The sequence below is a fragment of the Coloeus monedula genome, assembly GCF_965178545.1.
Source record: "Coloeus monedula genome assembly, chromosome: 3".
Taxonomy (NCBI): domain Eukaryota; kingdom Metazoa; phylum Chordata; class Aves; order Passeriformes; family Corvidae; genus Coloeus; species Coloeus monedula.
This window is the reverse complement of record NC_138783.1, coordinates 52,262,539-52,284,949: the sequence shown is the minus strand read 5'-3', so window position 1 is coordinate 52,284,949 and position 22,411 is coordinate 52,262,539. Positions and strand designations below refer to the sequence as shown.

The following is a 22,411-nucleotide window of genomic DNA, read 5'->3' as shown; positions in this document are numbered from 1 at the left end:
TCACTGATCTTTAGTCAATCAGAACTGGATTAAAGAGCAGTAGTGGATGGGGCAGATGAGCATAATCATTAGGGAGAGGATAGTCTAATGAAGAGAGTACTGATCTATGATTCCAGCAGGTCTAGATTTAATTCACTGCTCTGTAGAGAACAAATATCACAGGTGAATTAAATGTAAGGCTGAGTAATTTGTAATTCTTTAATGGGCTATTCTTCAGTTTTGCAGTTCTCATCCCTAAATCCACAAACCTGTCGGCCACTATGGCTGCTTGTATACGAGTAAATGACACTGTGCCAGGGATTGCTGTCAGCACTGGGACAGTTTCACATGCACTACCAGTTGGTTGGAGAAACCCTGGTGTGGGGCCTGTGCCAGCTATTAGTGTCCGAAACAGTGCCCAGTTCCCTTTCACAGTTTGGATCATATAATCACAGAGTCATAGGATGGTACGGGTTGGAAAGGACCTTTAAAGGTCACGTAGTCCAGTGCCTCTGCAATAAGCACAGGTATCTTCAACTAGATCAGGCTGCTCAGAGCCCCATCCAGCCTGACCTTGAATGTCTCCAGGAATGGGGCATCTGCCACCTCTCTGGGCAACCTGTTCCAGTGTTTCACCACCTTCATCATAAAAAATTTCTTCCTATATCTAGTCCAAATCTACCTTTTTTCAGTTTAAAACCATTAGTTCATTGCTATTGCTGCAGGCCCTAGTAAAAAGTCTATCTCCATCTTTGCTATGAGGCCCCTTGAGGTACTGGAAGGCCACAAGATCTCCCCAAAGTCAGCTTTTCTCCACACTGAACTCTCTCAGCCTTTCCTCAGAGGAGAGGTGCTCCAGCCTTGTGACCATTTTCACTGTATGCCTCTGGACCCACTCCAATAGTCCATGTTTCTCCTGTACTGAGGATGCCAGATCTGGATGCAGCATGCCAAGTGGAGTATCACCAGAGTAGAGGAACAGAAACCCCTCTCTTGGCCTGCTGGCCACACTTCTTGTATAGCCCAGGATATGGTTGGTTTTCTGGGCTGTGAGCACACATCTACCAGTACCTGAACTCCATCTCCTCACAATCCCTTCATTCCCCTGACTGTCTTGGTACTGGGGGTTGCCTTGACCCAGGTGCAGTGCCTTGCACTTGGGTCTTGTTAAACCCCGTGCAGTTCCCATGGGGCCACTTTTTGAGCTTGTCCTGGTCCCTCTGGATGGCATCCTGTCCTTCAGGCATGTCAGCCACACCACTCAGCTAGGTTCATCTGTAAACTTGCTAGGTGTGCACTCAATCCCTCTGTCTATGTCATTAATGAAGATATTAAACAGTCCCAGTCCCAGTACAGATCCCTGAGGGGGTGTTACTTGTCACTGATGTCATCAAGCAATTGATCACCTCTCTATGGATGCACTCGTCCAGCCAGTTCTTTATCCACTGAACAGTCCACCCATCAAATCCATCTCTCACCAGTTTAGAGAAGGATGTTGCAAGGGACCATGTCAAAAGCCTTACACAAGTCCAGACAGATGAAACCTGCAGCCTTTCCCTTGGTGAAATCATGCTGGTGCTTCAAATCACCTCCCTGTCAGCCAAGCACCTTAGCACAACTTCTAGGAGGATATTTTCCAAGGCTTTCCCAGGCACAGAGGGAAGGCTGACAAGCTGGTTGTTCCTAAGGTTTTAATTTCTCCCCTTTTTAAAAATGGGTGCAATGTTTCACTCTTTCCAGTAACCAGGGACTTCACCTGACTGACAGGACTTTTCAAATGTGACATAGAGTGACTTGGAAACTATGTTAGCCAGTTTCTTTAGGATTTCTTTAGGATTCCGAGGTGCATCTCATCAGGTCCCACAGACTTACGTATGTTCAAGTTCCTCAGGTGTTCCTGAACCACTCTGAGTGATTGCCTTCTTTGGAGGGCGAGTGTGGTGAAATGCTGTGATGCCTGTTTATGTTGTGTCATCTGGCCCCAGTGACACATGGAGTCCCTTTCCTTACTGCTGAGGGCATGCCCAGCAGCTCTGAAGGTTCATCTGTGTGGCCTAGAGTGGGTAAATACAGATAACACCATAGTCCCTCTTTGAAATCTGCTTTATATTATATTATCCCCCTTTTAGAGGGCTTCCTAGCATAGATTCTCTCCTCTGACATGTTCTATAAAACAGATTAATATATAAGTAAATAATGATGAGTCCGCCACAGTAGTTAAGCCTCAGTTCAAATATCTTTCATCTTCAAGAAATTTTTTTTTGGTAGAGCTGGAACAGAAGTCACAGTTTCAGGGGTCAGACTCTTTGGTAATGTGACACATAAGCAGTTTGCCATGGTTCATTAATAAACATCTTTTTCATCATTGGTCCAGTACTAGTGATTAAGTGATATACTTACTCAGTGATTGAATGTTTTCTTCCTCTTTGCCAGAGTTCTTGTGGATTTCTATCCGTCACTGTCAGCCCTGCACTGTTCTCCAAAGAAATAATTTACCTGCTTGTACAGCTGGAAGTTTCTATAATTCTAAAAAGCAAGGTGCTCAAAACTGTTCCTTTTGCAGTGTCAGAATTTTTAAACTTGCTTTTGCTACTGTGAAAATTTATTGTGAAATCTGAAAATTAATTGAGCAGCTTATAAAGAAACTGACATGCTTGTTTATGCATAAAATCAGAGGAGTAATTTCTTCCCTTCTGCTTGTTTTCAGTATAGTGGGTTAGTTCCACGGGAGAGCTGGGACATGTGGCATCCAACCCTGGTGGCTGAAGCCCTGTTTGCAATCGCAAACATCTTTAGCTCCCTGCGCTTGATCTCACTATTCACTGCAAATTCTCACCTGGGACCTCTGCAGATATCTCTAGGAAGAATGTTGCTGGACATTTTGAAGTTTCTCTTCATATACTGTCTTGTGCTGCTCGCTTTTGCAAATGGATTGAACCAGCTGTATTTCTACTATGAGACAAATGAACCTGGCAACTGCAAAGGAATACGATGTGAAAAGCAGAATAATGCATTTTCAACGTAAGTTGCTATTTATTTCTATCCTCCCCCTCTCCCCAAATATTTTAATCACTTAGATGATGTTTACAGAAAAGAACCTTCATTTTCTATTGGTATTACAGTGGTGTCCTGACAGACACATCTAATGTTACCCGAATAAAAAAAAAATTAACATTTCATCACTCTAATAATATTCACATCATATGACAGTGAAATCTGTACAATTCAAGATATCTGAAAAGATAAAAATTAAAATAGAGATAAGAGAAAGATAAATGAGTTTAGAAGGTACATAAGGTCACCAGCTCAGACCTTGCTCATCCAGGCAGTTGTCACTCTGCATTTCTTCCATGTCTATCTGTGGGCATTAAATGAGTCTGGTGTTCTAAAACATGAAGATTCCTTGCAAATGTGATAGGCTGTAAAAAAACATGCAGTCCAAGATTCTACTGACCCTACTCCACACAATCGAATTTCTAATTTCTGTTAGAAGCTGTTTCTTTTTCTTTCACTTTAAAATCAATCTTACTTGATTCTGGTTTTTAGTTCATCTACAGTACCAAAACACTGCCAAGTGAACACTAATTCTCCTTCACCTTCCAACCTGAATCAAACTCCTGCTATAAATGTTCATTCCCTATTAACTTCTGTGTATCTAGGCTGTTTTTAAAATATATTTATTACCAGTGGCTTCCTTCTTAGAGGAAATAATTTTATAAACATAGCGGCCTTTATATCATCCTAATCAAGTAACTTTTTGCAGGCACAGCATATTTTTGTTGTATATTAATAACACCTATGCAGGTCTAAACTCTGTGTGATCTGAACAGAAAAGCACACGGAGATTTTTCAGAGCTCAGCATTGAGGGAAGCAATATTCATCTGGGAAATAGTGGGGACTAGTGGCACTAGTGTCAGAAGGTGGTGTCATGGCAAACTGTGATGCTTTATGTGTTCCAAACTTTTAAGGAGCAGAGTCTCACCAGGACTATTCTTATGACATGATAATGTAGCTGAACACAGAACAAAGGTGGAAGTTTTTCAAGCTATCTAGGTGCAGAGGATTATTTTTTAAAGTTCATCATTGTTACTAGCTTCCTAGCTGTTCTACAAACTTCTCTAAGGGAATATCATATGCTTTAGGTATAAAAGCACAAGTTTCTTTTGAGAGCAGTGTGCTTCTCTTTTACATGTCTCCCTTCTTTATAAAACAAAACACATGCTAATGATAATAATTTCTTTCTAATTATTCAACTCTTTTTATCTTAGCGGCTCTCAACAAACCAGAATTGCCTAATATGAGGATACCATACTTTTTTCAACATCCTGGTGAAACACAATCATTGCGTTACTTTTAGATCCTTATTCTACCCCCTATAGTTAAAGCAAAGGGTCAAAATACTTCAAAAGAAGGTGTCCAACATAAGATCTCTGAAACTATATTTATCTCGCTGAAGTTTGAACAAAATCAACCTTTTTCTTGCAGGCTTATTTATAGATTCTGTATTGTATATCTAGAGGCTCAGATTTGAAACATTAGGCCATTGTTTCACTAGAAATATATTCCCTCTTGTCACAATCCACTAATACAAGCGAGGGTCGTGATGGTTTGTTTATAGATCTCAGAGTGCAAAAGGACACAAGGGATTTCAGTTTTAATCAGAACAGTGCACCTTTATTAAGTGCCCACAACACAGTAATGCAGTAGAGAAAGAGAGAGAGAGATAAAGAAAACAAAGTAAAAGGGTAGAGAGGAAGATAAAGGGGGGGGCAATAGCTACCAGCAGATGAGATGAGGTCCTTGTGGTCTTCTGCCAATAGATTAGTCTTCTTTCCATGGGGAGATCTCATCTTGGTTAATTTAGAAAGTCCCTTTATAGTCCTTTTCAAAAGCGAGGGGCAACTGGCCAAGAAGTGGGGAAATCTACAGCCATTGTTATGGGGCCTGTTGCTTTGGGAAACAGGTACAAGACAGGTGTACAGGACAGGTGTACAGGACAGGTGTACAGGGCAGGTCACTCCTTTCCGCTTCAGCGCAGTCCTTCCCGCCTGGGCAGCAAGAACGGTGCAGTCCATTGGGACCTGCACTAATTTTCCTCAGCAATGCGTACCAGTTCCCAGTGGGCACACCCATAGGCAGCACTTGGCAGACATCCCACCTCAGCCAGGCCAGGACTCCTGTGCTCAGTCTCTGTCCTTGGTGATGATTGTGAGGCAGATGAGGGATCTTCGGACCGTCTCTTACACCTCTATGTTGGCTGTATTGTGATAAGTGTCATTCATCTCAGTCAAGTCAAGATCTTTTGTGTGTTTTGGGAGAAACTGGACAATCTGAAAACTGAATGTGTTGTTATTATACAGCTATTCCTTCTTGGTCATGTTTTTCAGGTTATTTGAAACACTGCAGTCATTATTCTGGTCTATATTTGGACTCATCAATCTCTATGTGACCAATGTGAAAGCAAGGCATGAATTCACTGAATTTGTTGGGGCCACCATGTTTGGTACCTATAATGTAATATCTCTGGTTGTTCTACTCAACATGCTAATAGCCATGATGAATAACTCTTACCAACTCATTGCTGTAAGTTGTTCCTTATTTTTAGATCATTTATAATATATACCCTCTCCCTGTTCCTACATTCAGTTTTTCTGGCAGTAAAACATTTCAAGGCAGGACATTGGGACAAATACTGTGATTTACTCTAATTCTTTTGCACTGTTTGGGAGGGACAAAGAAGCCAAACCCAAGCTGGGTTGGGTAGAGGGAAATTTCCCCACAACACCAAATGGGGAAGAGGTGACCCTGATAAAGAAGCCAGCTCGTGGGTTGAGAAGGGTGTCCTGATGCTTCTGGCAAGTGACATGGGCTACAGCCCTGCCCAAGCTGCACTGTGCAGGACTTCTCATTAGAAAAAGATTGCCCAGAATTTTTCTGTCTCTGCTTCATTTTTAATACATTGTATTTATTAGCCTTTGAAAGGCTGCTGCTTTTTTGTTGTTGTTTTTTTAATCTAGCATGGATATACAGTTAACAGAAATTGGGTGCCCATGTTCTAAGGACAGTTTTGGACCCATTAGCTGTTCAAACAAAAGGTTATGTCTTCTCATTAAACAGTGTCCTGTTTCCTTCCTTAATGAAGACTGTCTTTATCCTTACCAGAGCTATTGGCATAGTTTTATTTCTCAACTGTCTATTGAGGAGACTAAGAAAAATAAACACTGATTCATCACAAGATAATTCAAATATGATCATGCAGAAAGCAAATAAAAGAAAGCTCCGCAGTCTTTAAGATTTTAAAATGTGCCTTTTTGTTTTTCCAATCTGGAAATTACAAGTGTTTCCACAAAAGAAAAACTGACCACCTGTGTTTGACCACCTGTAACTCTAGTTGTCAAAGTCTGGTGAACAATATCACAACATAGGACCACTCACCAAAACTTGGGCTGTAGGGAGTATAATTTCCTGCTACAACTTCTAAGTTGGTGCTTTTGTTACTGTATGGCCAGGGCTAAACCTGTAGCTGAACTTCTTGGCTATCCAAATTAGTGATTTAAACTTCTTGTTCATCTGCTAGGATTTAGAAATCTTTACATGGACTTTAGCTTTCATTTTCCCAAAATTTTAAGAATTATACAAAACTAGATAGGTTCCAAAAGAAATAAAATTGCAAATAAAAATAAAAATCCAGCCTGCAACCTATGCCAAATATAGAATTTTGAAGTAGTAGGGAAAAAAAAAAGATACTTGACTCAACAGTTTTAGTAGCCTCATGATTTGTTGGATAGCCTTTTTGTGAATTTTGGGAACTGGTAATTTCTAAGAAAATGCAAGAGCCTTACTGCCTTCTTAAAGCTGCTGCAGAGCAGCATAATTAGACTGATCTATGTGGAATAATGGTGAGCTGCTATTATAACAAAATGTTTTTTCCAGAAATGTAGTATTTCTCTGCTTGTAATTACGCTTTCTGTTTTTTGAGAGACTTTCAATAATTTAACAGCTTGTAACAGTGAAAGAAGTGCTTATAAGTAGATATATACTTTACATATTGAACATCTCTTTACTGATGTAAAGCAGTTTAGTGTTAAAGGCCTTTGCTTTGTGTTAAAGGCCTTCTGTCAAAAGAAGATAGCACTATTTTAACAGGACAATTCATTAGTATTTCAAGGTTGTTCTAGTTTCAGTTTTTTGTGATTTTTGTAGGGGTTTATTTCACCAACTCAATTACATCCACATCTGTGCTGCTGATTTGTTTCTTGTGTGCAGGATCATGCAGACATTGAGTGGAAGTTTGCTCGAACAAAACTCTGGATGAGTTACTTCGAAGAAGGAGGAACTCTGCCCACTCCTTTCAATGTCATACCAAGCCCAAAGTCTTTGTGGTATCTGATCAAATGGTTATGGAGACACCTTTGCAAGAAAAAAATTAGAAGAAAGCCTGAAAGTTTTGGAACAATAGGGGTAAGTTGTGTGGTTTACTCTGCCTGTAGTCTTCCTCTTTGCTATATAGATGAGTTTTTGTCAGCCTTATAGAGCATCTGAACCATCAAATAATGTGCATATGAATAATTCTAGCAGTGAATGTTTACTTTTTACATTCATGTCAATGTATTTGAAGAGAAAGTATCATCATATCCCTGTACAATGACAGTATGAACCATGACTGTACTTCATCTACAGATACTGCAAGAAAGATTAGGGGCAATACAAAAATCACATGTATATGCTTGTCTGCCAGTGTCAGAATTGGTTGCTAATCCCTAGGTCAAGCATCACAGTTCAGGTATAATTGAATACCATGAACCACAGACTCATGTATGAAGTATTCATCATGGGATTTTTTCTGTGTCTCTGTCTCTCAACATGTAGTGAAATGGGTTTACCATAAAAGCACTCTTACCAAAAGCTGTTCTCGTTAAAAAAAAAAAAAAAAATTTTGAAAGGTAACAGCATTTACTTGGACTTGTTTTCTTGAATTTACAGGTAGAGTTATTTTAGAATCATATTCTGAAATCATACCATATTTTGATACTGCTTATTAACAGTGGTATTTCTAGGGAAAAAAAAAGAGGGGAAAAGACACACAAGGCAACCAAGAATAGTCCTGCCCCTGGATTCAGCAGATGCCTGTGTAATATCTCAGCCACTTACTTTCTCTGGTAGCTGCAATGGGTAAAGCAGATTTGAATTTTTCCCTCCTAACTTCATCTGCTTGAGATATCTCAGTCAGCAACACAGTTTTTCTATACTGACAGTGCAAATATTCAGGCAACATCCTAACCCACCAACAACTAATTCTCTCTAGTTATGTTTTCTTCATTTCCCATTAGCAAGTCAGTACCTCAGTAACTAGACTGAATTTAGCCAGCTCCAGCATGAAGAAGACAATTTGGGGCAAGATGTGGATAATGGCGCTTTCTCTATACCATAGGGATTTGATGAATATAAGTGTTTCAAGTCTGTTAGGAACTCAGATAGCCAAGCATTAAGTGAGAGTATGAGAGTCAAATGTGGGTAAGGGGGAAAAGAAAGGGGTATAGTCCTTGTGCTATTGATTCTCCTAAAAAAACCTTCCATCCATTTCAAAGAAGTCAGGGATATGATACAATTCTTTGATGGACCCTTACTATATCAACCTTTTCTTTGTATTATTTTGCCATTTCTTGATAAGTGAGTAATAAGTTTTTCCTACCTATTCTGCTGTCATATCCTGGAATGCAGCTTAATGTCTAGATGTACTTGGAGGCACAAGTTCATATGCATGTACAGATCAATGGTAAAGAGGAAAACTGACATATAAAACTAATTCACAATTACTGTACTGATAAATGGATTTTCTCCACTTTGTAGAAAGCTTCAAATGAGACTTATTGAAATATACTGATATTGTTGGCCAGTATCTAAATTGTGAAAGCAAAATTTTTTCACTTAGCTGTCATATTTGTACATATAGGAAAGAAACAGGCAGGAAAAGAAGCTAATAAGCATGAGGGTGACATTGAAACAAACCAGTAATGAACTACAAGAAACACACACTGAAAAAAAAAAAACATTAAGTGAAGAAAAACTAACAGTGATTCATATAGAAATTTTAAAAAGAACATGAACTAGCAAGAATGGTGAATAATTTTAAGACCAAAACATCTCTGTGTAATATAGGAAGTGAAAAAAGTAAGTGCAGAGACCAACAGAAGGAAAAACTGTGAGATGTTGTTAGAAAAAGTCAAGAGAGAGAGAGTGATGTACTTGTGCGTGTGAGATAGTGGGCAATGCTTCTAGGCATTTGTTAAACATTTGGTAGGGATGATTAGCTAGTGTAAACTGAGAGAATGATATTAAAATTAATGGTATGATGCCAGTGTATAGCAGAGGGTTGATTAACACAATCTCCCTGTTTGACTGAGGCAGATACAGAATACCCTTATACATCCCAGCTAAACCTTCAGGACAATATTTCTTCCATCTGGGATAAGGAAATATTTTTTCCTTTTTCTTACCTCTCAAACTGCATATCTGGGAGTAAACTCATTCCTGGATCTGTGGAATAATAAAGAAAGATATGGGGTGCTTCCCACCCTATGCAGAATGGCTTGGTGAGCAAGGGGATTCAGAAGTATCATCTCTACTTCCTGCACCTACCTCCTGCTAGGGTACATAAATACCACCTTCGAGAAACCCACAGCTTAGATTTGGGAAAACTGGTGCAGCAAAGGGTCAAAGGGTAGGGAGTCCATGCACCAAGCCACTTGAGAATTTTTCCAAATAGAATCTTTTCTTTTCTTTTCTTTTCTTTTCTTTTCTTTTCACCCAAAATCTGTAAACCCCAAACATTTTAATTAGTATATTTCACTTTCAAATAAGCCTTTGTCAGGAAAGACTTCAGGATGAAATTTCTTTTTGAAGAAAGGAGCAGCTGCCATGTAAAGCAAATATCTTGGCCTGAGTAGACCGAGGTTTACTTCTCTTCTCCAGTGGATATTTAATTATTTACCCCAAGCATAAAAGCTATAACAGAAATTTCCTGTCAAGATCTCTAAGATACTGCAGGGGCTAAGGTTCTCTCTTGGGACAACAGAAGAGAGGGAGCTGAACCTAGCTTCCTTATGATTTGAATGTGAACCACTAATTACTGAACTGTTTGGGAGTGGAGGACATCAGCGAGGGAGAGATGTGGGACATTTTTAGTTGACTTCTGCAAATTTTTTTTTACATTATTTGAAAGTGGAACCCCCAAAGCACGTGGGATAGTAGGGCCATATCCATCACTGATTTCCCCTGCAGAACAGATTCTTAGTTGGAATTAGAGCTGAAACCCCTCTGAAGCAGAGAGCTCACCAGCAGAGCCATCATGGCAACCACACTTCCAGCTGCCTGAAAAAAGTGAGTGGCTGTGGCTGACCAGGCAGATTCAGTCCACCATATGAGCATCTCATAAAACTACAAAATTCTTCAGCTAATTCCTCAGCATAACACAAGCCCCATTAGGATCACATGAATTTGGAACATTTTGCAATTTCCAGGCCCAGTTATTCACCCAAGCTCCAAAATAGAGTAAGATGTGTGTATGCACTCTGTGCTCTGATTTCCACATCAGATAGATGCAAAACACCACCTGAGCACTGTTAACTGGACATTCCCCAAGAGGTTAAATCATCAGTCAACAAATGGGCACACCATGGTGATCTCATAATTTGTCCTGGGGGAGTGCACTTCTTTCTAGTTTTCACAAACTTCCCATCACCCACAGCTCAGCCTTGATTTCCTAGAACTTTTTCAATTGTCCCAACAAGCTACATCACAAATTAAATTTAGAACCTCTATGCCCTTTCAACCAAAAGTAAATGAACCGTTTTCTCTGCCTTTTGTTCAAGGATCTCAGATGATTCCAGCTCACTTGTATCTCCCCTGTAATAACTTTGGCCACTGAGCCTTAAGATCAGCTTTGTTGGGGTCTACTCCTTTTCACTGAGTCCTGCGTTATAAACTCTGGCTCCTTCCCTACAACCAGTACTGGGAGAGAAAAAAGTACTATAAACTGATTTTCTTATATTGGCTGTATGTATGGATGGATGCCACATTGTCTGTAAGACAGAACTCAGATTTCAAAACATTTTGTTCTGAAATTTCTAAATGTTAACTTCCCTATTAAGAAGCACTAATCAACAGTGACATGCTATGGTGTTTTCCAGTAGAAAAAGCAATAGTGCGCATCCAAAGAGTGAGTCAGTGCTAGAGGATACAAAATAGATGATAGAAGAATGGAGCTGGCAAGAATTATGCATGATCTCTGCAAAAAATCCTCAGTACCAAAAAGCCAGGAATTATAAACTAGGACTGAATCAAGGATCAATTCATATGTGTCAACAATCCACTCTCAAATTTATATATGTATACACTTGAGAGTTCAGTATATGCAGGCAGAATGTGTAAAGAAAGGGTTCAGGGTCAGGATAGTTTACAGCACACATTCTAGTGAAATGATTTATCTGGCCCATAGGAAGAAGAGAAATGCCAGTAAAAATAAGTATGACATGGTTGCTTGGGAGGATCATCTACATTGCTGTTCATAACAAAATTATCATGGGCAAGAACATGGTCTGTAGCAATGTGAGGTGCTTCTGAAAAAAGCCAATTAATTTGCTTCTTTTTGGATGTTGGTTCTGCAGTTCTTCTGTTCTTTGTTGTAGTGGGACAGCTGAAGCAGTGGATGGTGAAGTTAAGGGGAGGTTTTTCAAGGGAGAGGCTTTTTCTCCAAAGCAACCTGGTGCCCAGCATGTTAATGGCAGCTTCTCTAGCCACAGCTTCAGCTGAGGGAAGGACAGGATGGTACATGTGATTTACTACTATTTCAGCTCTGCTATGAATTAGACAGAGCTCTTCTACCATTCAGAGTTCAGCACATTTTTATATTCTGTCATTTTGACATATCCCAGGTATGCAGCATTTTCTTCAGCTATTATCAGTTATCTCCTGCGCTTAAAACTCTGAAATAAGTGTGTGCTGCTCTTTACATATCTATATCATCTATATCTATATCTATATCTATCAGTTCCATTAATTTTGTTAGCTCACCTTTGCAAAAACCAGATTAGTAATATAATTCTATTGATTAGGCTGAGGTTTTCCTGACTGCACAAGGCTTATAGGTGTGTCAAGACTAATCCTGCTGGCCATCTGAAATCCACTACTATTTCAGAAAAAAAAGATATATGGGAAAAGAAATCCTAGTCCCACCGGAACAAATTGTACTGTTTTCCTCAAATTGCATTCTACATTATATCTGATCAGTCACCAAAAAATGTTTTCCTTACAATTTTAAGTATTTCAGAAGAGAAAATGGAAAGGATTGCCAGGGATAACTTTGGTAATTTTTTTTTTGTGCATCTGATGTTTAGATAAACAGTTGCCTCTTTTCTAGCTATACAGATTTTTATGCCATTTTCCGAGCAACCCACATAGTTTTATTATCATTTGTCACAGAAAATCTCATTTTCCCTTCTCTTATTCTTTTTTCACCCAGTGGAAAATGATGCAATTTCTAAGTCAGTGTAAGCATTTTGTATTTTCTCTGTAACGTATGTTGTTGAAAGTTGAGCAAAGAAATAACATCTTCCATCTGGTGTGGAAATCAATAATTTGGAGTGTTCCTTGTATAGCCAAGAACCATTTCATGGAGAAACCTCTCTGTCAACACAAATAAGTTCTAACCCTTTAAAGGTGATGCTTCTATTCAAGATGAGGAATATATGCCACAACTTCAGACAATAGTTCAATTTTCTGGACCTTTATGACTAAGCAGTTTAAGGTCAAATGCAGACATTAGATTTGTATTCCTGCATTATGAAAGATATAATTTTTATAAAACACATCAAAATAAGTAATAAAATTTTATTAAATTTTTGACTGCTAAAGAAATATTCTTTCCAAACAGTGCAAATTACTAGGAATGGCATAAACAGGAAGACCAAAATAATTATTACTACTAGTGGAGCTACTATTAAGATTTTCTAAAGGATATTAGTGCCCCCTTTTGGAAAGTGACAACAACATCCCCGTCAATTTCATTATTGCATTCAACATGGTCCTCATAAGAGTGTTTCCCCCCCGTTGCTATTTTTATTCAAATTTAACTTATCCCTTTGCCAGCCATAATTTTCAACTTCTTCATGCACATAGCACAATGGTTACTTGAAACAAATTTTGAACCACAAATTAGACTATAACCAAGTAGAGAAAAGCAGGCCAGCTGAGAACTAAATAAGGACAATATGAATGTTAATGACATTTTATTTCTAGTGAATAGCATGATTTCAGATGTGTTTAGGCAAAGATTCATTCTGCTTTCAAAAGGAAGCAAAAGATGACTAGGAACTGGAGACAGAACGTAAACATTTAAACGGGAGATAGAGAACTGTTTGGGGATATTAAATTTGATAGGTTACATGTATGTGTAATTCCCTGTGAAGTATGTATGTGGCTGTGCATTAAAACATACAATTAAATTAATTTTCTTTCAGCTTCTCGGTGGTATGGATTGAAAACAATTAAGTGCAATAGAACTGTTCTGACACATTATTACAAATAAATCTTTTCACATAGTTATCCCAAATTGTGCTTGTTGGCATTGCATTGAGTGGAAAAGCAACAGCCTCTCTTTCTGTGAGCTTCCAAATTGGTTGCAGGAAAAAAGATAAACGTTATCTAGGTAGTTCTTGTTACAGATACAGAATTAAACCTATGTATTTATTTCACATTTCACTGTAAAATAATGCAGAGCAGACAGCAGCTGCAGGAAGTATTGTGCAAGTCAAAAATCAGCATTTCTTTTACTTATAAGAGTTATTCACATTTTCTTAAGTGTGTTTCAAGTACACCCTAAAGTGTTTTTCCCTTCACCTGTGAGTCAGATCTGTTGTTGAGAGCTCGCTCAGCCAAGGACTCCCTTAGTGCTCTCTCAGCAGAATGAAACATCTCCACCGTGTGGTCAACTGCAAGAAATCTGATTTTTTTTCTAAAAACCAGCTAAGTTAGGGTGTTGTGAGGGTATGAGCCTTCCCACGGCTGCATTGTCCCCTCTGACCCTGGTGATGGGCAGGCTCGCCCATTCCTCCATCCTTAAACACAAGAAATACCCATTTTCTCTTTGAGGAGGCACAGATGGAGAAACAAAATCTGGGAAAATACTGAAGAAAATATTCTCATGTACAAAGCCCTACCCCACAGTGGCTGTTCAGACTGATTAGGAAATAACGATTTTCCCCCTTTCTATTATTTTTTGCCAAGCCCAGCCACAAAGCCACTGCATCCCTCAAATTAACTGCAAACAAGAAATCAACCTTGAAGTGTAAACTGACTCCGAGTACAGGGAAATGGTTCATCACTTCTTTCAAGTAAAAAAAAAAAAAAAAAAATTACAAAATTACTAACCATGCCTGCCTTACTATGCAACTGAGGTCAATTTTTACAAGTTCCTTGAATGTCTTTTCACCCTGTTTTAAGCTGCTGTTAAGTGATCTGTTTTGTAGAAATACAATCAGTAGTCAGACACATTATTTTCTTGTCAGCAGCAGATGTAAGAGTCCAAGCTAAAGCTGTATTTCTTTCACCAGTTAGGGGTAACTAAGGTAGATGATGGAGATATGTTACTCATTATGCAATTGAGGACAAAAGGAATTCAAGGGAAAAAATAATTCAGGCCCTTTTTTCCCATCTTCTTCTGGGCAGCTCTTAGATATAGCAACATAATCTAGTACAACACATGCTTGAAACATGGGCTATTCTTTCATCATACCACACTTCTTTTTGCTGCTCCTTTTCAGAGTTACTGTCCCTTTTACCTTCCCTCCTTATCAACACCAAACTGCGTTGAAAGCTGTTTCTTTCTTCCATTCACCTCTCTATGACTAAGTGTTTTTAACAGAGAACTAAGTGGGAACTTTATCATTAATACAGTTTAATAGTGCAGATTTTGGTTAGTTTTATCTTAGATGAGACATTAGGAGCCATAGCAAGTGTGTTGCTAACACCCTGGCTTTACGAACCCCACTGTATTGATGATTTTCCAGACAGAATTTCCCTTCCTGTAACTCATGTCCATTGACTCCAGTTCTTTCACTGTGTACCTCCACGAAAAATATAACTTGACTCAAGTCAAGCTTTTTTCAGTTCAATAAAGTGTGCTTCAGTCTGTGCAAATGAGTGACATGATCCATTGTTCCTCTTCTATCTCAGATCATTGACCTTGGGGCTCTGCAGCCTGTGACCTGGCTGCTCCACCACATCCATGTGACGGAGGAATAAAAGAATTTTGACGAAAATGTAGAAAATACATTTTGCCTTCCCCACAGCAGCCTTCTCATTTCTATAAACCAAATGACAGGCTTTTTTCCAACACTGTCATTTTTCAACAGATTTTGAACCTTTTCTCTCAGCTTGCTGGATACCATATAATGCACAGGCCTGCTGTTTTCTATGGTTAAGTATTTTATTTCTAGACAGGGATTAATTTTTTTGTTTTTCTTCGTTTCTATTTTTCAGAGACGTGCAGCTGACAATTTGAGGAGACATCATCAATACCAGGTACAGGCCTATGTTTGTTCTTTGGGCAATTGTTTTTCTATGCCTCCAGAAGGTCTTCATGAGGAAAAAAAAAAAGGAAGAATTTCATGAGAAAGCAGAAATGGAAAATAAAAGGAAAAAAAACATAAAATCTGTAGTTATTTCATCTTCAGCAAACAAGCTTAATACTTTTGATGTTCAAAAAAAAACATTTGAGAAGTATAATTGTCTTCTTTTTGGAGAAAAATGGATATTTTAAAGAGCAATAACATGCTATCCAGTATTTTGCCCACTGTAACATGGATTGCCTTTAAAAAAAGCAAATACCCACCTCCCTGCCAGGAATAATCAGGACCATATGTGCAGCTCACTGACATGCTCCATCAGAACCTGCTCTTCATCTCTCCAGCTTTAGTTGCCCCATAGACAACTTCCTTAATAACCCCTCTGCCTAGATTCCCTGTAAGCAGTTCTTTTTCATCCTTCCTTCTTCAGCATCTATTTTTTTTTTTAGATTATTATTGCACAATTAATCATTTTCAGCTTTATTTTGAGTTTTTGTCATGTTAAAAGGGCTGCAAGTTAAACAAGGTGTGAGCTGTAGGCTTGGTAGTTAATGAATCCCATAAAGAAAATAACTAGGTAAGCTGGGACTTTTCCAACCTGAAGAAGAGGCAGCTGTGGGGAGTACGACAGGGTTCTATAAAATCGTGGGGAAGGTGAACACAGAACAGTTGCTTGCCATTAATCTGCAAAGTGAATACCACACATGTACTACACTGCATTAGTGAGGCTGTAGGCAGCCTTTTGATGGAAGTGATTATTCTCCTTCAGCCCTCACTTGTGAGACTGTATCTGGAGCAGTATGTCAAGTCTGGGCCTGTAGTGGTAACCTATGACAGGGCCCCACACTACAAGAGAGATGTTAAGAAACTGGAAGGGATCCAGCAAGGGACCACCAAGATGGTTAGAGGATTCTCATAAAATAAGTTCAGATTTCAGCCTGGAGTAGGTTAGTGGGAATATAACTGCTGTCTTAAATAATGTAGTGGGTGGTTAGAGAGAAGGAGCCAGATTTTTCTTTGAGGTACAGTGCAAAAGACAAAATGGACACAAGTTGCAGGAAGGGAAATTCCGTAAGGTAAGGAGAATTATCTTCACAGTGAGGGTAGTAAAGAACTGGAAAATGTTGCTCAGGAAGGCTGCAGCATCTTCACCCATGGAGATATTTAGCGCTTGACTGGTCATGGCCCTGAAATGACTCAGACAGCCTCCAGGCATCTCTTTCAACCTAAATAATTTCTAGGATTCTTAGAAGACAACAATGGAAACTACCAGACCAAAGGTTAAAAATAAAACCCCAAATGGAATCTCACTCCATACTATGGGATTCATTGGCAGAGGACTTCTGGATGCTGAAAGTCTGCATTAGCTCAAAACTCATGAAAAAGCCTGCCACAGCCAATTAAACCTAGAACTATCATTTTTATTCAGAAAGTCACTGCATCTCACAGCACGGGAGGCTTGAGAGAGAATAGCTGGAAATACAGTTGTACAACCACACCAGACTTGCTCTCCTCAGGAGGCATTGGCAACTGCTCACTGACAGGCTGCAAATTACTGGCAGGAGACATACCTTGGGTCAAACCCAACATAGTAGTTCCCAGGGTAATAAGCATTAGTAGTTTCCATCAAAAAGCAAAACATATTTTCAAACAGACCTAAGATTTGCATAGTTTTTGTCATGTTCCTAAAGTATGAAAAAGCCCAAGCAGAGCCTGTGAGTGTAGGTTTAGTAACTAATACCAAGAAAGCTAACACAATACTTCATATTTTTAGGAAGTTATGAGAAATCTGGTTAAGAGATATGTTGCAGCAATGATAAGAGATGCCAAAACTGAGGAAGGATTGACAGAAGAAAATTTTAAGGTATGTGTTTATTTTTATGTTTATAGGTGTATTAGTAATTTAGTAAGATATTTTAAGACTGTGAAGCATATTACTCAGTTATTCAGGTAGCATATAAATCAGCCTTGAAGATGCCAGGTATGCCAACATCCAGACAGTAAAGTTTATTCCTGTTCCGCAGTATAAGCCCTCTTTTCTCTTTTCTTTCCTTTTCTTTTCTTTTTTTTCCTCTTTTTTTTCTCTTTTCTTTTTTTTCCCTCTTTTTTTTTCTCTTTTCTTTTTCTTCTCCTTTCCTTTCCTTTCCTTTCCTTTCCTTTCCTTTCCTTTCCTTTCCTTTCCTTTCCTTTCCTTTCCTTTCCTTTCCTTTCCTTTCCTTTCCTTTCCTTTCCTTTCCTTTCCTTTCCTTTCCTTTCCTTTCCTTTCCTTTCCTTTCCTTTCCTTTCCTTTCCTTTCCTTTCCTTTCCTTTCCTTTCCTTTCCTTTCCTTTCCTTTCCTTTCCTTTCCTTTCCTTTCCTTTCCTTTCCTTTCCTTTCCTTTCCTTTCCTTTCCTTTCCTTTCCTTTCCTTTCCTTTCCTTTCCTTTCCTTTCCTTTCCTTTCTCCTTCCCTCTTCTCTTCTCTTCTCTTCTCTTCTCTTCTCTTCTCTTCTCTTCTCTTCTCTTCTCTTCTCTTCTCTTCTCTTCTCTTCTCTTCTCTTCTCTTCTCTTCTCTTCTCTTCTCTTCTCTTCTCTCATTTCAAAAGGAAAAGTCAAATTAGCTTTGATGTCCTGACGTTTCATCTTTCTTCCTAATTTTTAGGAGTTAAAGCAAGATATTTCCAGCTTTCGCTTTGAAGTCCTGGGTTTGTTAAAAGGAAGCAAGCTGTCTAATTTGCAGACTGCAAAGATGAGCAAAGACACTGCTTCTCTGTCAGAAAATGAAGAAAATAGTGAGAGTGAAGGAAACAAAAAAGGAAAGAAGAAACCCTTCAGCCTTTTTGACATAACAACCATGATTCACCCACGATCAGCCAATATTGCCTCTGAAGGTCATAATGTAAGCAATGGCTCAGCAATGATGGTGTCAGAGTCCACTCAGGAGAAACAAAAGCGTGTGAATTTTGTAACAGACATAAAAAATTTTGGGTTGTTTCACAGACGATCAAAAACAAACTCTGTGGAGCAGAGTACAAATAAAATATACACCGTTTCTGAAGAAGTTTCCCGTCAACAGGCAGAAGAACAATGTGAGAAAACTGATGAACTGGAAGAGGGAGAATTGACCATGAACTGTGAATTAAACATCCAAAGTCCTGGCAAAAAATGCATGTTAGCTGAGTCGCAAAAGAACAGCGAGTCTTTGGATTCACAGGAAGAGGGAAGTATTTGTGTTTCAGAAACAGAGAAAATGGAGTTACAGAACTCAGAACCTGCCACTCTGCAGAATCAGCTGGACAAGGCATTGGACATTAGCATTGACTCTGATGGGAAACAGGAAACAATTGTTCAGGGTGACTATGTGATAACAAGGTTGTGATGCTTACAGGAGGAAGCATTTACAAATATATATATTTTGCATAGTGCTTTTGGGGGGGTGTTTTAAGAATTATATTAGCTAATGCAGAATTACACTTTATAGTACTCAACCGTGGCACATGATCTTGTAACATAGTAGTCAAGAGAAAGAAAATATGAGGACCTTCTGTTTTGTAGCCTGCTTTAGCTTTCACGATTTGTTTTACATTTTTTAATAAATGGAAGCATCTTGTATTCTTGTACTGTTGCAATAACCCACAGAAACTTTTTAGCTATCTTTTTCAATTACAAAAAATGGAATTTCTCTCATATGATAGTTGACTCCTATGATAAATATTTTTCTATGCAAATAAAAAGTAGCTTAAGAGACTTGTAAGCTTTTATTTAACTTTGTAGGTTCTTGAAAGATTCTGGGTACCATAATAATCATATGTGGCTCCTGCCAGCATAATTCATGTCAAGCTATTATAATCATTTATTTAAATAGCTAGAAACTTATTTGTGTCAAAATCTATACAGAATCAGAAGATAAATTATATTCTTTTATTTATTGAAGGAATATGAATATCTGTAAATTATGAAAAATCAGTCTATTTGATTATTTAATTACAGCTTTACCCTCACAGCAAGAGAAGTATGATTGTCATGATACCATTGTTAGAAATGCATTTGCAAGTTTTGAAGACTGTAAGAATGTTTCTTATAGGAAAAGAAATATCTGCGGCTTACTAAAAATTGATGATGGATTACTCCCCAAGAATCCTTAATCACCACAGCTACTGCTTCTTCAACCATTTGTTTTTCCTAATGTGGACAACCTATGCACTTTAATATTCAGTTGCTTATTAGCTTTTGCCTTCACAATACACCTGCATTTGCTAAGGGAAAGATATGTTAGGAATAAATAAGCATACAATGATCCCCTGAGTACTTGAATAAATATGTCAATTGGTTGAGAAGTTTTGAAAAGCACGCCTTAAGAGAGTTTCTTTGACAGTTTCACAGTTTGGGGAACCTGATTGGATGTTTTATAATAGATACCAAAATGTATAAAGAAAGCCTAACTGTATTTTTCATAACTGATGAGTGACTTACCATCTTAGTTAAAACCAGTATTTTTAAATTTAAACAGTCTGGGGTTTTTTAATCATTGGCTGGTGTCCTACATTATTAAAAATGTCATTTTACAGCTGGCATAAGGATGACCACCCCCAACTTTCAACACCATTCTTTACCCCCCCCCCCCCAAAAAGTACCACAAAAGTGTGGTTATTTCATTCTTAACTTCCCCAGCCCTGCTATGATAGATTTTTTAGTTCATATTAGCATGTATTAAGGAACTTCCAGATGCATAGAGTACATTTACATTTCAGATGGAATCTATCCCATGTAAACTGTAGGACCTGACCTAAAGCCGTATCATTCTGGATCTAAACTGTCCTGGTACTGAACCATGTTTTGGAAATCCAGGCAAACTCCTCTCATCTCTATACTTTTAGGTGAGTTTTCCAGCTCTACTTTACACATGTGCTACTCTCTCTGATCTCATCTATTGAAAGCTTCCTTCCTCCACACCTGTTTGTGTCATGGCAGATATAGTTAAACCAAAATGGAAAATATGAGTCACAATTGGAAAATAGTTTGTATAGCTTTGCAACAATGTGTTCAAATCATATTTGATTGGATGGTTTCCATCTTGGCCTCTTGACTGCTCTGTAGACCCTCTCTCCTTCACGTCTCTATCCTTGTCCACCTTTAGATTGTAAGCTCCTTGGGGCAGGGCCTGCAGCTTTTCTGTTTGGAAAGCACCTGAATTATTACAAGTATAAAAAGAAATAAATAATAATTATGGTGGAATACCCTCATATCATTTGTATTAGGTCAACTCTTTTAGAGAGTTCTTTTTTATACTGTAACATTTTTGCTAAAAGTGCCATAAAGCAAATGTGTCACAGGTTGTCACAAAGTTTTCTATATCCCAGTTAACAGTCCTCCACTACTGTTTTCAGTTTCTCATTCTTCATCATGGTTTGTAATGCATTCGGGTCCTAAGCTTACTCCCTTTACACTAGCCAAATTCAAAACAGACAGTGCTTGCTCAAAAGAGCTTTCAACCCATTCCAGCCATATGGTTTCATTCCAGGCAGAAGGTGGCTGAGCAGGATATTTGTATTGCAAACATCACCATTATAAGAACAAGTTAACTATCACAGGTCTAAGAGTTCTGCATGTTATTCTGGCATCATAAGAGCCTGCTTCTTCCATGCATGAAGTTCCCAACACCATACAGTTAATGTGAAATACCAGCCACACCATCACACACACCCCACTGTGCTGGGCATCAGCCTAAGTCAGAGTGGATACAAGAGAGCCCAGCAAAGACAGTGCAGGTGGTCAGGATAATTAATCATAGGGATACAGTGTACTGCATAGCAACAGGTGGTCAGTCTTTTGCTGCTTCTTTTTTTTTTTTAACATCCAAATAGTGAAACATAGATCTATTAAATAAGGCATACTTAAAATCAAGATTTGCTCTATTTTTATGTTATTCTTAGGCATCAAAGCTTGACACCAATAAGGACCTGATGCCATTCCATTTAAAAGTAATTCCAAATAAGTACCTCATTCTGTGAAAACAGATGAGCCCAAAATACATCCAAAATTGAAATGATGATGGACTTTTCTTTCTTTGCAGGCAGCCAAAAAACCCCCTTCCTGTCTGGATGCCTCTAAGAGGACCTGTGCCGAGAAAGATCTAGATATGCATTAAGTTTGTAATGCCACAGCAGAGGCATTATTAAGCCTTGCAAGTCTGAGCATACTTTCTCCTCAAAAGAAATTGAAAAGTTCAAACTTCCCTTTCCCTTCCTGAGTTTGCATTAGCATCAGTATAGGAGGAATACAAAAGAACCAGGATATGAGCCCCTATAAAAGACAGTCTTTTGAAGCACAGCTTATAAAGTGTTTCATGGAGCTAGAAAATTGACTAAGTACAAAGGGGTTTAATACCAATATTAGGTTGCTTAGAATGTTGAGAGAACATTTTTTTTAATTTATATCTTTTTATTTTTGTTAAGAAAAAACCCTGACTGCCCTCTGTATTTTCTTCAGCTCCTGGAGAAATAGCATGCAGACAGCCCAGCAGGACTTTGCTACCTTGGCATAGCTGGACAGGAGGCAGCTTGAATCCATGCAAGAGAGTGCTTCACACTGATCCACAGTCAGAGGTCAGGGATGCAAGTACTGCATGCTTACCTTCAAGACAAAATTTCAAAAGCTCATTCTGACTCTGCATGCTTCAGTGGCCCTCAAGGGCACTGCAGAACATCAGGGGATTCAGACTGTGGGGTCCTGTGAACCAGCTGTAAGCCATGGCTGTATTTGTATGTGGTACAGTATTACCAGAGAGCAAGCCAGGTAGATGCCTCCTCAGGGGAACCACAGCTCTGCAGC

General features: G+C 38.7%; 1 protein-coding gene across 1 annotated transcript in view; it reads left to right on the top strand.

Moving 5' to 3' along the window:
- Positions 1–18,959, top strand: part of TRPC4 (transient receptor potential cation channel subfamily C member 4) — a gene marked incomplete at its 3' end in the record, with an annotated part of 131,090 nt that extends 112,131 nt beyond the window's left edge. Inside the window, exons 6-11 of the mRNA XM_082279309.1 lie at positions 2,687–3,000; positions 5,368–5,563; positions 7,247–7,441; positions 15,518–15,559; positions 17,378–17,467; positions 18,243–18,959. Coding sequence (XP_082135435.1) covers positions 2,687–3,000; positions 5,368–5,563; positions 7,247–7,441; positions 15,518–15,559; positions 17,378–17,467; positions 18,243–18,959 — 1,554 coding nt within the window. The remainder of the gene's footprint in view (positions 1–2,686; positions 3,001–5,367; positions 5,564–7,246; positions 7,442–15,517; positions 15,560–17,377; positions 17,468–18,242) is intronic.
- Between the last annotated feature and the right edge of the window lie 3,452 nt (positions 18,960–22,411).